We start from the raw sequence: 13,084 nt of genomic DNA, 5'->3' as shown, positions 1-13,084 counted from the left end.
ACAGCCAGAGGGGGGATTTGCCTCTTGTGATTTGTCGAAATGGCTATTGAGAATGAAATGATGGGCAAGTTTCCGTCTCAGCGGGTTGACGTCGGTGATGGTCACGCCAGTTGTGGACGGCTTCGGGGCGGGCTTATCGATAGGCGTCTGGTGTGGTGAAGTTGGGTGGGGTCTGGTTGGCCACTGTGGATGAGCATGATTGGATGGGACGGCTTGGTTGGAGAGGATGGCATCGGCACTGGGTCTTGGTGACATCGAGCCTCCAGCTTCAGTGCGTCTGTGTCCAGATGTCTGACACTGGACGCCTTCAATGTTCCAGCACCTGAGCGAGTTTACTCAGCACTTGCACCAGACGGTTCAACGTTGGCGGCAGAGTCTAAGACAAAGGATTCAGAATGTGACGAAAGCAAAGCAGGCGGGGAAATGCGTGGTATCAGTCCTCCGTACGAGGCGGTATTGTATCAACATATTGGGGTCAATTCTGCGGTCATGAAGCAATAGAACAGAACGGTTGAATGTAAGTTCATGTTCTGATTTGATGCACGTTGAAGTCAAGTTTGATCATTGACATCTGGATGTCTGGACTGTGTGTGATCTGGTCCCTGCCGCATCCTTCTAAGCCCCACCAGACAGCAAACATGCAGCACTTGAGCGCCCCAATAGCCACTTGCCGCTGGCATGTGTCTGGTCAGGTTCAATGAATGCACCAATCGACTTGACCGCTGCACAGCCCCGCTGCACGCCATACACCAATCCAAAGCTCATTGCTCTCACTCACACTCATCACATTTACTACCACTCACTTTCCGACTTGCATCACATGCCATTTGACATCCATCGTGTCTGTCTTTGACTCCAGCATACCCCCGTCGACCCTACTCATGCAACACAACTACCGGGCTCGTCAAATGTCGAGAGCCTGAGTGCCGCATGTCGGCCTCTCCCCAGTGGCTTACCTCGGGAAGCCCTCGTGCTCCAACTAGCTTTGACCAGACAGACTGCTGCCGTCCCAGATGACATCACCAATAGGCTTCCTGTTGCCCTTGCCCCAGGAGGGCGGTCGCTTTCAACGAGACGATGACTTCCTCTCTTCTCCCTCCAGGGGCGCATCGCCACGCTATCCTCGAGATAATCCCATGGAAAGTGCATATACACAAGACCAAGTTCGAGCCCGAGATGGCCTGTCCTCTACGTTACAAGGGACGTCAGTCCCGCAACGACGTCTAGTGCTGCCTGACCCTTTGGCATTCAGGTAATGGATATCTCCAGCACACCGCCTGCTTTCCCATCTGGTCCTCCCATCAAAAGGCAGATGCTAATAGTCTTGCGCTTCTTAGGTTCCTGGAGGAAGACCCCTCCGTAACCGTTATCGAACGACGATGTATCCTTGGTGGCTATGAGTTGTATTTGGTTGAACAATGGGCTTGCTCTCGCCAATCTCCCACCATAGTTGTGACAACCTATACTGGAGACGAGAGGCACTGCATAGTGGTTGGCATTGTCTCTATTCCAGAAGATCAAAATCTATGGTCCACGAGACTACGACTATTCTTCAAATCTGCTAGCCAACACAACTCACGTCCCAAAGACACAGACCTTGGCGAGTTGATGATTACCAACCTGAGCAACTTTCCCTCAGCTCTCACCGTGATCCCGGTACCAGATGGAGATGTACGGAAGCACCGTCAGGCATTCATCGTCAACGAAAACCTCAAACGACTAGGTTGCTCAGGTCGGTCCGGCTTGGCGCTAACGGATCCGACCGAAGCAACACAGGCCAAGTTTCACCAGCTTTACAAGACAAGCGATCGTGTTCCCATCCTTCAGTCCGTTGTCGAGCTCACTAAATTATGTCAGATTGCACTCTACATGTTTGAGAAGTTGGATCATCAATACATAGACGGATTACTATGCGACGTCACAGAAAAGGCAATCAGCAACTGGTGGACAGAAGTCGGTACTGAGCACTATAACTTTGAGCCGAACGATGGCATGCTAGGCCCTTCCACTGTATCAGCTCTGCTGGGTATGTTCATGGGAGCGAGGAATCGCTTGCATTGGTACGGTGCGCCAGTCTCCAAGGATGTCTTCGAGATCGAATGCACAAAGAGAGGCGTCGCTTACTTTCAAAAGCAACAAAAATTGGAAAAGACGCGGCGCCTTGACCGGCAGACGGTGTTTCGGCTGCATACTGCCACGGCGAAAGGTGCAGCTGGTGAGGGATGGGGAGTGCAGAAAGCCGTCAAGTCTACGGTGACTGAGATCGGAGGCAAAAGAGGTGAAATCGTCATGGACATGGTCTCGGGCAAAGACAAGGGCGGTCTAGCGGACATCGAAACTGTGGACATTGACAGATTCGTCAACCTAGCTTACGGTGACCGACCAAGGTGGCTTTGGCATGGCAAGGCTCGAAGATCTGTCGCCGATGCCTTTGGTAGTAATGATCAAGACCTTGGCAGCATGTTTGCTGGGAAAAGCGACGTTACGACTAACAATTCAAAACGGACACACTCTTTGCCGCTAGATGAGGAGCTGGAGGCTCGTCGTAAGGACGACATTGGCGCCGGGCCATATTCTATCTCTACGTCTGCCACCGTTGGTAACAATGTAGATACGTCAGGTGATAGAGATGCCCTTCGCCGAGGAGTATTTAAGAGTGTGGCGGGCAAGATGAACGACGCCCGTAGCGGTCTTGGTCGAATAAAGGATGCAGTCGGCGGCAACCGAAGAGGCCATGCAGGCAAGTTGTCAATCTCTGCCAAAGAGGATTTCTCGGAAGGGGGTAATGGCAGCGCGCCATTGTCGTCGGCTTCACAAAACTCTGCAATGGCATCAAGCCCCGCTATTGTGACAAGAGCATTTACGTGGAAGAACAAACCAGAAGAGTACCTCGCAGCAATCAAACGAGGCGACGACGTGCTCCCTAGTCAAGGTGACGAGACTCAGATCTCTGCAGCATCGGCAAGGGATATGAAATATGATGAGAAATCGGGGGATGAGCTTCTGACTGCCGGAGAGTCGGACAACAACCTAAGTCGTATCGGCACCGAGATTCGCAAGGGTATCAGTCATAAGGGGTCTTCGGTTGGTCAATCCACCGAAGACGACAGCGACCTCCGAGGGCCCCTGTTAGTCAAGGAACAGAAGTTGGGCAGCAAGGCAGTCATCGTTGCCCGACGACGCAGTTGCGGTATAGCTGACCTGAGCTTCAAGCATTTCACAAACGAGAGTCGATGGCCACGCCGAATGTCTTTTGGCGACGCGGAAGAGGCTATTTTGACATGGGAGGACGTTATTGACCTTACCGAGACCGCAGACTATCTTTCTTGCATGGAGGCTCATGCAGAAGCCGCCAGCCATCTGAACCATCTCATTGAGGAGATTATACGCGATGTCGGGCCTTGGGTCGAGGACAAGATCCGGGCCGTAGAGTTTCTCAACGAACGATACGGACAGGATAAAGCAGAGTTGCAAGGGATATATCATAAGCTGAATGAAGCTTGTCAGCGTGTTCGCTACAGCTCGGACGAGCTCCTCAGCGAACAGCGCGAGAACCTCACAGAGAGTGTAAAGGAGATTGAAGTCCTCCTGGCACGCCTCGAATACGAAATCAACGGCCTGGTCCAAAAGGTGCAAGATGTTGAGGACAGCATCCAGAACTTTGAGCGGCAGGTAGACGATGTGGAGAGCCGAGCTGCGGAGTTGAAGGTCACGCTCGAAACAGAAAGCTGGCTTCACTGGTTCGTCCGGACTCTTACGGGCATCGGGACTGGACCAAACATTACACGTGAGACGTGATGACGTTTTGCATTTACCTACAGCATGTTTAACACATAATTTTCAACGTTTCTTTATTTTGTCTAGCATGGCGGAGACGGGCACCATTTTTGTTTCTCCCAAGACAGCATATCAAGGATACAGGGCGTTTGTCACTTTCGCAATAAGATAGATACCACTTGTCGTTGGTGGGGAGATGTAGTCCCAAATCATGATAGTTTAAATATATCAAATATCAATTGTTTTACAATTCGGTGTATCCTGATGCCAATGCACCTACGCCCGCTCCGTCTATACTCGTACACCACACCACCCCCAGCCCAAAGCACCTCCTCTCCCCAACTTGAGCAGTCCCTTTCAGCAATCCGCCTAGAACATGCCGCCGCCGGCCTGGGGCCCCCCACCCATAGCCTGGCCCTGCTGCTGCATAATCTCACTGACTTTCATCGACGTATCCAGAAACTTGGCGGTGCAGCGATCCAAGCACACCGACTCGCCCTTGTTCAGCTCGCCCTCGCGGTAGTCGGTAGGGATACATTTCTTTTGGCAGGTTTTTTGGAGACTATTTCTGTTAGTGCCGTATTGACCAGGTGCGCACTCGAGAAGCGAAGCGTATTGAACAGATGCGACGGATGTTGGAGCGGATGCCAAGGGTAACGTACCGGTTATATGTGTCTGCCATCATGCGCATCTCGCCTTCTACAGCGGCAATCTTTTGCTCCGACGTGGGCTGTTGGCGACCGATTCCGAGGAAAGACATTTTGATGGTTTGGGTTGGACGTTGGGAGGTTTGTTGTTGATGTATGCGGTGATGGGAAGGAGTTTGACGTAGCTGGAGTCGAAAATTTGGGTATGGGGTTCTGGGTAGGGAGTGCTTACGTTATGCGTGTGCTTATCGATAAGATAGATGTCTGCCCGCTACCCTGTATCTTGAGATGTCAAAAATGGCAGCATGGATGAGACGGCGATTTGGAATATTTTGTGATGAGTTGGTGGTTTTTTTGTCTTTTGTTTTTAATATAGGATGTGGTTTTAATCTGCAGTGATGTTGGCTCAGTTTTCTGTTGGGAGTATACTAGTGCTCAAACTGAGCTTCTTGTGACTTGTACCTCATGATTGATTTGCGTACCTAGGTACTTAAATATACTCTGCTATCGGTCAAAAGTAACATTCTTTGTCCTTGTCCATTCATCCAGGCCGATGGAACTATTAAATCGCCCATAGCCACTACTCTTGGTACCCCCATGAGGCAATGAGCTCTCATCATGAACACTCATGCTATTGATGTGGACGGCACCAGTCTCCAGTTCCTCGGCGAAACGCAAACCTCTTCTCAAATCTTGTGTGAAGACTGCCGACGATAGCCCATACTCGGTATCGTTGGCAATACGAATAGCTTCTTCTTCGGATTCAATTTCGATAACCGAAACGGTGGGCCCAAACGACTCCGTCTTATAAATGTCCATTTCTGGAGTGACACCGTTGACAATAATAGGTCGTAGTCTTGTCTCGCTGAGTTCATGAGTGGTGAAACTGCCGTGAAGGATGCTCGCTCCCCGTTCTGTGGCATTGGAAACGAGTTGCTTGTTCTTTTGAGCCGCCGCGCTGTTGATGAGGATGGGTGCATCGCCATTGGCTGGGAAGATTTTCTCAACTGCGCTGGCGAACTTTTGGTGAAAGGCATCCTTGACAGACTTGTGAACGAGAATTCTCTCGGTGCACATACACACCTGGCCACTGTGTATAAATGAGCCGAGCGCGCAATGCTCCGCAGCCAGGTCTAAGTTTGCGTCTTCCCATACAATGGCAGGGGCTTTGCCGCCCAATTCCAAAACCACCGGTTTGAGATGCTCTCCTGCCTGCTTCGCAATAATTCGGCCCACGTTAGTACTGCCTGTGAAATTGATTTTCTTGATCTGTGGATTCGCTATCAAAGAGGACGTAATGGCTGGAGCATCGGCTGGGTCGTGAGCAATCATGTTCAATACACCATTCGGGAGTCCAGCTTTGTGAAGTATATCCACAATCGCCCACATGGTTCTTGGGCAAAGCTCGGATGCCTTGAATACTACAGTGTTTCCGGTAGCAATTGGGAACGCGACTGATCTGGCGCCGAGTATGTATGGAGCATCCTGCTTGTTTGTTAGCAACATACCCCCTTCAACGTGCAGTAAGACTTGGATTGGCAGCCCCCATACCATGGCGCAATGGATAAGACGACACCATAGGGCTCACGCATCACAATCGCACTCCTGCTGGGATTCATCGTGGCGGGGAATGAGCCTTCCAACGTGGCGATGCGGCCAGCGACATCCTTGAATATGCCAATTGTGGTGTTGATGTTGAATTCGCTCCATCCTTGTGCGGCTCCTGTCTCATCAGACATATACGTCACAAGTTCTTCGCGACGGCTCTGCATAATTTCTGCAACTTTGAGAAAGATGTTTTGCCGCTCCTGCGGAGTGGTCTTACGCCATGTCTTGAGAGCCTCGGCGGCAACGTCAACAGCTCTCCTGGCATCTGCTACAGAGGCGGCGCCGCATTTGTGAGTAATCTTGCCGGTAGACGGAGACTTGACGTCAAATGTTTTGTCGGGATAGTAGTCTTGGCCGTTGATGACCAGTGGCACAATACCATCCGTGGCCATGATGCCAGTGCCTAGTTAATGCTGAGTAGAAAGGAGAAGAGTTGTTCGAAGCTTGAATACACCACAAATGCAATGTCGTCTTTTGCCAGCTGCAACTAGAGAATACGACCAGAGGTTTATAAAGAATTGATCGTCAGGAGAGGATTTGCCCTTTTTTCAGTAGGTTGTCGTCAACGATTCCCCATGCCCCAGTCGTTGGACAATCCATCTCTTGGAGCATTGGAGCTGGCGTATCGGGATGAGTTTAGCCCCCAAAAGGCGGGACTTTGCTTGGATCATGTCTGGTTTGGTCTGGTTTGCCCCGCATTCTCCCAAGCTTGTCTATTCGCCGAGGGTCTGGTTGGCTCAATGGATTGGATTGGATTGGCAACAATCACCACCACTACTGACCCTGAGCATCAAATGACAAAGCCGCTCGGCATCTTTGCTAGTTGGCTCAGCTTTTGGCAACCGTTCCGAGCCCTCGGATGCCCACTATGCCGACTTCGAGGCGTTCCGAAGTGATTTTGCTGACTCCGCAAGTGTTTGCGAGAACCTCTTCTCCCCAGTTGATTGATAAACAACGAATACTGGACTGCAATCTTACTGGATCGAGGACTGGCAGTGATCGGCGACGGGCCTGCAGCATGACCAGGCAGTCAAAGCAACTGGCCTGATTTGCGTGACTTTTCATCGGAAGCTCTGCAGAGTGTCTGGCTCTAGGAGTGGCTGAGCTACGGCACAGGTGTTGATACGAATTGCCTCTGCATTCGTGGTCAGTACAAGGCAATTGACTCCGGCAAAGAGCAGATAGATGGTGGTTAGGCTTACCAACCTGAGGCTGATGTGCTGGAAGAGCATATTGTACCTCGGATGAGCTTCTTGATGGCTGAACATATGTCGAAGACGCTGGTGCTGGCGCTGGTTTTAAAGCCCGTTTTTGCGGGAGACGTGATTGTTTCGATTCGGCCATTGTTGATGCGTCTGTGTTCAAATAAAGCATCTGCCTTGGGCAAGATGGTTACACTTCTAATAAGTGCACGAAGCTGCGCGGAAAACCTTCTTCACGTCCGCTTCGATGACCCGTGCGTGGCTCAACAGACACAGAGTAAATAAACCGGTAAAGTGCTGGTGCAGTGTTCCAAATTGAGTGGACAGCTGTCTGCCCTGCAACCCATCAACAATCCAATCGAACGCGCCACATCAGATCAGGCAGAGCCTCAAATTGATCAAACAGTCAAGAATATCTGGTGAGGCCTGGATGGGATGAGCCACTACTGCACCTCTGCAGCCAGCGACTGCAAATGGCGTGGAGAAGAAGAGCCCAAGACAGTCATCGAAACGAGAGAATGGGAACCGGTGACTGACTCGAGATGTCGTGATTGGCCGGTGCTCAAAGTTCAAGACGCAGCGGCGCGGCAGGCAGCTTGGATAGAGGGGAAGGGACTAACAAGACGGAGAAGTGGACACGGAAAGATGGGGCAGCGCACGGAGGAGATGCGGTCTGATTTGCAAGAACTTGAGTAAAGTACTCAAGTATCTGTGTCAGAGGGCGCTGATGACAACCTTGGAATTTGGATGGTGAGGCGACAGCGCGGGTATTTCAATGCCTGGCTCACACCGGATGCTCACACCGGATGCTGTGTTCCCGTAAGGTGTTCCAGTCGCAATGCTGCCGGATGTTGAGAGGTCTCGACCAATAGTGAAGATTCAATTATTGGCAGTCATCTGTCATCTGTTGCAGTTCGTGCTGTCGATACAAAAAGGGACTCGCTTGAGTCTGGTACCCCAAGTGAACATCAAACTACAGTCGGGGCCGGGCCATCAGGGGTTCGTCCAATCTGGAGCCAGTCAGAGGCGCGGCAATATTGATTGCAGATGTTTCAACATGGCTCTTTGGTCCGGCTGTAGGAAACGTGGAGCGCAACTGGAGAACGGCTGCACTGTCGCATTTGATCCATCAGACCAGACCAGACTTTGACAACTTGGCTGCAGACAAACTGGGGTTCCGGCGCCGTCGATGGCTGAACGGGGAAAGTCCGTCCATAAAGACTTGACTTGTTGTACGGAGTAACGATACGGGCAAGACGGGCACGGCCTCCTTGTGCTTAGAGTCAGGATATCGAGACAATATTCAACCAGATGACGAGCTTCGCCCCGATCGCTGTCTCAAAAAAATGATTTCCATTTCTATTCACATTCAAGCAGCCAATGGCTTTGAGCCTCACTCTGCCACACTTGCCAGACTCTCTTTCCTGTTTCTTGCCCAATTCGCCTCCACACTTTCGTCTTTCAATGCTCCTGCCTGCATTTTCGCTGTCGCCTCAGCTCGCGGCGGCGAAAGTCCGGTGACCGTCCCACCTTCCCCCAAGAAGGACAGAAGGCGGCGAAATCGACCAACCAGGCAAGCGACACGTGATTCAATGGACAAAAGCTGACCAATCAAAGCATTGGTTGACACTTCCCCCACCACGGCGTACCCACCTTCTCACCTTTCGTCCCCGCTCCCGGTCGCAACGGCCGGCGTCAGCCAGCCATTGTGAAGAAAAGTTAAGTTGCCAGTTGAGTCTGGCTTGGTGTGGTGTGGTCGGGGTCAGTGACTGCACTTGACTTAACTTGACTTTGACTCTGCTGCTGGTGACTGGACACTGAAGACTTGCTGGACCATTTTTCCTCCACCTTCAGTCGAATCCAACTTTCTACTCCATACATCTTCAACATTGGCTCCGCGTTCGGCCCTCCCTCGACTGTGTTATCTGCAACTTCGACCAATTCTTTAATTTGGTCTTGTATATTCTTCTGTACTCTATATATATTACATCCGCTGCCTGCGCAACGCGATACCGGCCAGTGAAACTACCCCGCCGCTCGGCGCGCACACTTGACATTCTTTGGGCTCCGGCTCTGTCTTCCGCCTTTGGCCTTTTTTAGGTTGCTGGTGAGCTGCGACGGCTGTGACGCTGTCGCGCCCTTCGCAGGTGCATGGACGGCTCTCCAATTGTTGCCCGCGGAGGGGCATCTCTGAGTCCAACGAGCCCAGCTAGTTCTCGCCATGGCAATGGCGGTCCTAAGAGGAAACGAAGCGGTCCTGTCGCCCATGAAAGCAGCCCCGGTAGCCCTTTGGACGACGATCATGGCGATCATGATCATGATAAGAAACGCCAGCCCGGCGTTAAGAGAGCTTGCAACGAATGCAGACAACAAAAGGTGAGCAAGAAATTTGTGTTTTTGTTCGGGGAAGCATCGCCTGCTCTGGCTCCCGCGGCCGGCAGGCAATGAATGGGGTGCACGGGGAATGCCCTCACTTACCATCATGTCCATTCTTGTAGACTAACAATGACGGATTATTATAGCTGCGGTGCGACGTTGTACAAGAACCTTTCCAGAGCTGCTCGCGGTGCAACCGTTTGAAGCTTGAGTGCAAGATAGAGTCCAACTTTAAACGAATTGGCAAGCGTTCAAAGCATGCCGAGATGGAGAAGGAGATTGAACGTCTGCGGCGCAACATTACTCGAGCAAAGGCTCAAGGCTTCGTACCAGAAGCCGGCGACGACGACGACATGAATTCACCCGTGGCCCCGAGCACCGCACCATACACACATACCCGCAACCCTTCTCTCATGGGCTCAGACGAGGCCGTGTCCTCTCTCCTTCATCTCAAGAGAGGCGGCGCATACGCCGTGCCGCATTATTCGTACGAACTGGAAGGTGTCCGATTGACTGATGATAATGTCACCCATCTGTTCAACGAGTTTTTCGCCTACTACCACCCATTTCTACCATTTCTCAGCCCGCAAATACCCCCCGAACAATATAACCAACAACACCCGCTGTTGTTTTGGTCCATTGTTGCCGTTGCAGCTCGTCGTTTCAGCCCCCTTGACTGTCCAAACCTTCTTACCAACCTGTCGGGCCCAATGACCCGATTCCTTTGGACCACGATTGGTGAGGTACCTAGCAACTACCATGTCGTCAAGGCCATGTGCTTGCTTTGCACCTGGCCACTACCGACAAGCACTACAACGTCGGACCCGACGCATATTCTGTGTGGTGTCATGATGAAAACGGCTACTGGTATTGGACTGCATCGGCCGAATCATATTAGGGATTTTTCGAGGGTGTCAGTCGAACTCAACAAGGAGCAGTTGGCAGATCGTGTCACGACTTGGGCGGTCTGCAATATTGTAGCACAAAACGTGGGAACAGGATATGGACAGCCGGCATCAACCTTGTATGACTGGACTCTTGCACTTCGCCCTGGAGATGACCCGGCGCTGCACTTGTCTACTGAACTTGAAGCACGACTCCAAATCGAGCGGTTCTGCGACAAGGTTTCCAAGGAGATGTATAGCAATGCGAGTGATCCCAGAGGAGTTGCCGGTGATGAACACCGTGCGATGTTGATGCGAGTCTACCGCCGAGATTATGGTGAGCTTCAAGCGTCGGTCATGTCCCAGCAGCTTGGACCCATTGTGAATCTACACCTCCGTGCGGCGGCGCTTCACATGAGACTTGCCGGCTTTTTCGATTCCAGCAAGACCCCAGGCTATATGGACGATCTTATGGGCCTTTGGAGAGCAGCAACTAGCTTTCTCGATGAACTCCTCGAGGTGGACAAAGTTACCTCACCGCGTGACAGCATTCGAGGAACCATCTTATTGTATGCGACCAACTATCTGCAGCAGATGCTCGTTGCAGCCGGCTTCACCTTGTTGAAGTTGATGAGATCATTCTTCTGCAAAACCATCGATTTTGATCGTGGCCGAAGCCTTTTCCACCACTCTGTTAAGGCTATCAGGGCAACCAGTGTAGTTCATAACGATCTGCAATGGCGTTTGGCTGAATTGATGGTGCAGATGTGGAACGGCGCTCGTTTGGACAGCCGAAACAATGCGTACAATCCAGACGACGATACGGCTGTGCAGATGGATGACAGCTTGCAGCTAAAAGTGCGTTGCCGGCACAGCATGAGTCTGGTGTTTGATTCGGTTTGGCGATGGAGGGAAGAGTACCAATCTCAAGGACGTGGAAGCCTCGAGAGTAAGTACTACCCAGGCAAGTTTCACAGGTGTCCAAGTCGTTCTTTCAAAGTTGCTAACACTTCCGTCTCAGATACAAAGCATCCCACGAATCCAGATTCTGCCAACGAGTCATCGGCCTCATCCTCGCAACTCGACAGCACTCTGATGCCGTCTCATCCTCTTCCCACGTCAAACATGCTGAATACAAATGGAGCCCTGACGCCTGGTGCTACTGGGCTATCGGCGGCAGCAACTGCTCCAAACACGATGATTGCTGGCATGCCTTATGGTGAGACGAATTACGACTTTTTTGATCCTCAGCATTGGATGCTAGACGGGCTGGTCGATTTCAACTATGGCGCGTTTGTGCCTCCTCTGGAAGGCGCATAGTGGTCGGACCCTAAACAAGGGAACATGCAATCTTAACACGAGCATAAAGTTGTTATTATTTTTCTGTTGCTGCGAGCCGTGCCACGTCACTTACTCATTTGCCATTTCCGCTATTTTGGCATGCTCCAACAGTATCAACTTTCAGTAACCATATCTATTGCGTCTGCCATAGCCACGATCGTCATTTCACGGCAATGACTAGCCGTGTTTCTTTTCTTTGTGCTTTCGATATGACTTGTCACACGTCGAGATGGGGGTTGCTAAAAGAGTCATTATGGCTCACTGGCCAAGAAAGCACGGTACATACAGTAACAAGGGTTTGTTTGTTTTCTTTATACGGTATTGAATTTTTTTGGTAATCCACCTTGATTACCCCCCACGACACTCGGGTCACCAGCGGAGGGAAGTACTGTATTTCACGTTCTGCAATATTGCGCTTACGAACATCCTTGTTTCATGTTGCACGGGGCGGCACTATTTGCATCTTTTTTAAAACCAGCGGACAGGGAGCCAGCGTAGAATACTTGGTCCGATACCCCCTATGAGGAGGAATGGTCTAGTGTCTGGGGGGATAGTTCCGTCCTTGAGATTGATTGTTCATAACTAGTTGGTTGGTTGGTTTGTTGGTTGTCTGGATGGTTGGGTTGGGTTGGGTTGGGTTGGTCGTTTCGTTACATGTCGCCCTTCCGGCTTTGTAGAAGGAGCTAAGGAGAATATACCACCTTGTGTGTATGTACTATGGGTCTTTTTGACGTGTTTTGGTATAATAAAAGGAGGAAGGATGGGTGGTATTAGTCATTTAATACGTAGTTATGATAGGAAGAATTATGACACTTCAATATACATTATTTTGTAGTGAGATGCGCTTCATCGGGCGATAACTATCTATGCTACGTTACTGCCGGACCTGGCAACACAGTTAAAAAAAAAAAGATTCATAGCGATTCCATGAGAAACATTTTCTGCACGTTGTCGGTCGACGCCTGCATTGCATGGAATGTCTATTCCATACATCGTTTTCTTGCATGGAGAGAACGTGGCGCCCGCGCCCCGATGACTGCCTCCAATACGACTAGACTAGACATTTTCGTTTGACAGCATATGCAATCTTACATTTACATTTGACACCGGGCCGTTTCGCAAAAACGAACAAGAAACAAAAAGAGACCACGACCAAATGCATCGCATTCGCAGTGGGCGTCAACATGTTTCAGTTCACGGCCCATTCTGACCGTTTCACAACGGCGCCTACGTGCCTTATCGGGATGCA

At 51.0% G+C, this 13,084-nt stretch overlaps 4 protein-coding genes across 4 annotated transcripts; 2 read left to right on the top strand and 2 right to left on the bottom strand.

Moving 5' to 3' along the window:
* Positions 1 to 1,013: 1,013 nt before the first annotated feature.
* On the top strand, positions 1,014 to 3,798 carry VFPPC_04637 (Sin3 complex subunit (Stb2); the record flags this gene model as incomplete). The annotated part of the gene is made up of 2 exons (XM_018283960.1): positions 1,014 to 1,252; positions 1,338 to 3,798. 2 exons carry the CDS (start codon positions 1,014 to 1,016, stop codon positions 3,796 to 3,798), a joined length of 2,700 nt encoding a protein of 899 aa, XP_018145251.1.
* Positions 3,799 to 4,146: 348 nt separating this feature from the next.
* VFPPC_04636 (mitochondrial import inner membrane translocase subunit TIM10) lies at positions 4,147 to 4,537 on the bottom strand (the record flags this gene model as incomplete). Its single annotated transcript, XM_018283959.1, has 2 exons — positions 4,147 to 4,339; positions 4,440 to 4,537. The coding sequence occupies 2 exons, from the start codon at positions 4,535 to 4,537 to the stop codon at positions 4,147 to 4,149; spliced, it is 291 nt and encodes a 96-aa protein (XP_018145250.1).
* Positions 4,538 to 9,259: 4,722 nt separating this feature from the next.
* VFPPC_17707 (hypothetical protein) lies at positions 9,260 to 9,724 on the bottom strand (the record flags this gene model as incomplete). The annotated part of the gene is made up of 1 exon (XM_022429396.1): positions 9,260 to 9,724. One exon carries the CDS (start codon positions 9,722 to 9,724, stop codon positions 9,260 to 9,262), a length of 465 nt encoding a protein of 154 aa, XP_022285566.1.
* A 152-nt stretch (positions 9,725 to 9,876) lies between these two features.
* VFPPC_04634 (Zn(II)2Cys6 transcriptional activator) lies at positions 9,877 to 11,814 on the top strand (the record flags this gene model as incomplete). Its single annotated transcript, XM_018283957.1, has 2 exons — positions 9,877 to 11,443; positions 11,516 to 11,814. 2 exons carry the CDS (start codon positions 9,877 to 9,879, stop codon positions 11,812 to 11,814), a joined length of 1,866 nt encoding a protein of 621 aa, XP_018145248.1.
* Between the last annotated feature and the right edge of the window lie 1,270 nt (positions 11,815 to 13,084).

Source organism: Pochonia chlamydosporia, chromosome 3 (genome assembly GCF_001653235.2).
Source record: "Pochonia chlamydosporia 170 chromosome 3, whole genome shotgun sequence".
Classification (NCBI taxonomy): Eukaryota; Fungi; Ascomycota; class Sordariomycetes; order Hypocreales; family Clavicipitaceae; genus Pochonia; species Pochonia chlamydosporia.
The sequence above is the reverse complement of the archived record's forward strand: the minus strand, read 5'-3'. Positions and strand labels throughout refer to the sequence as shown.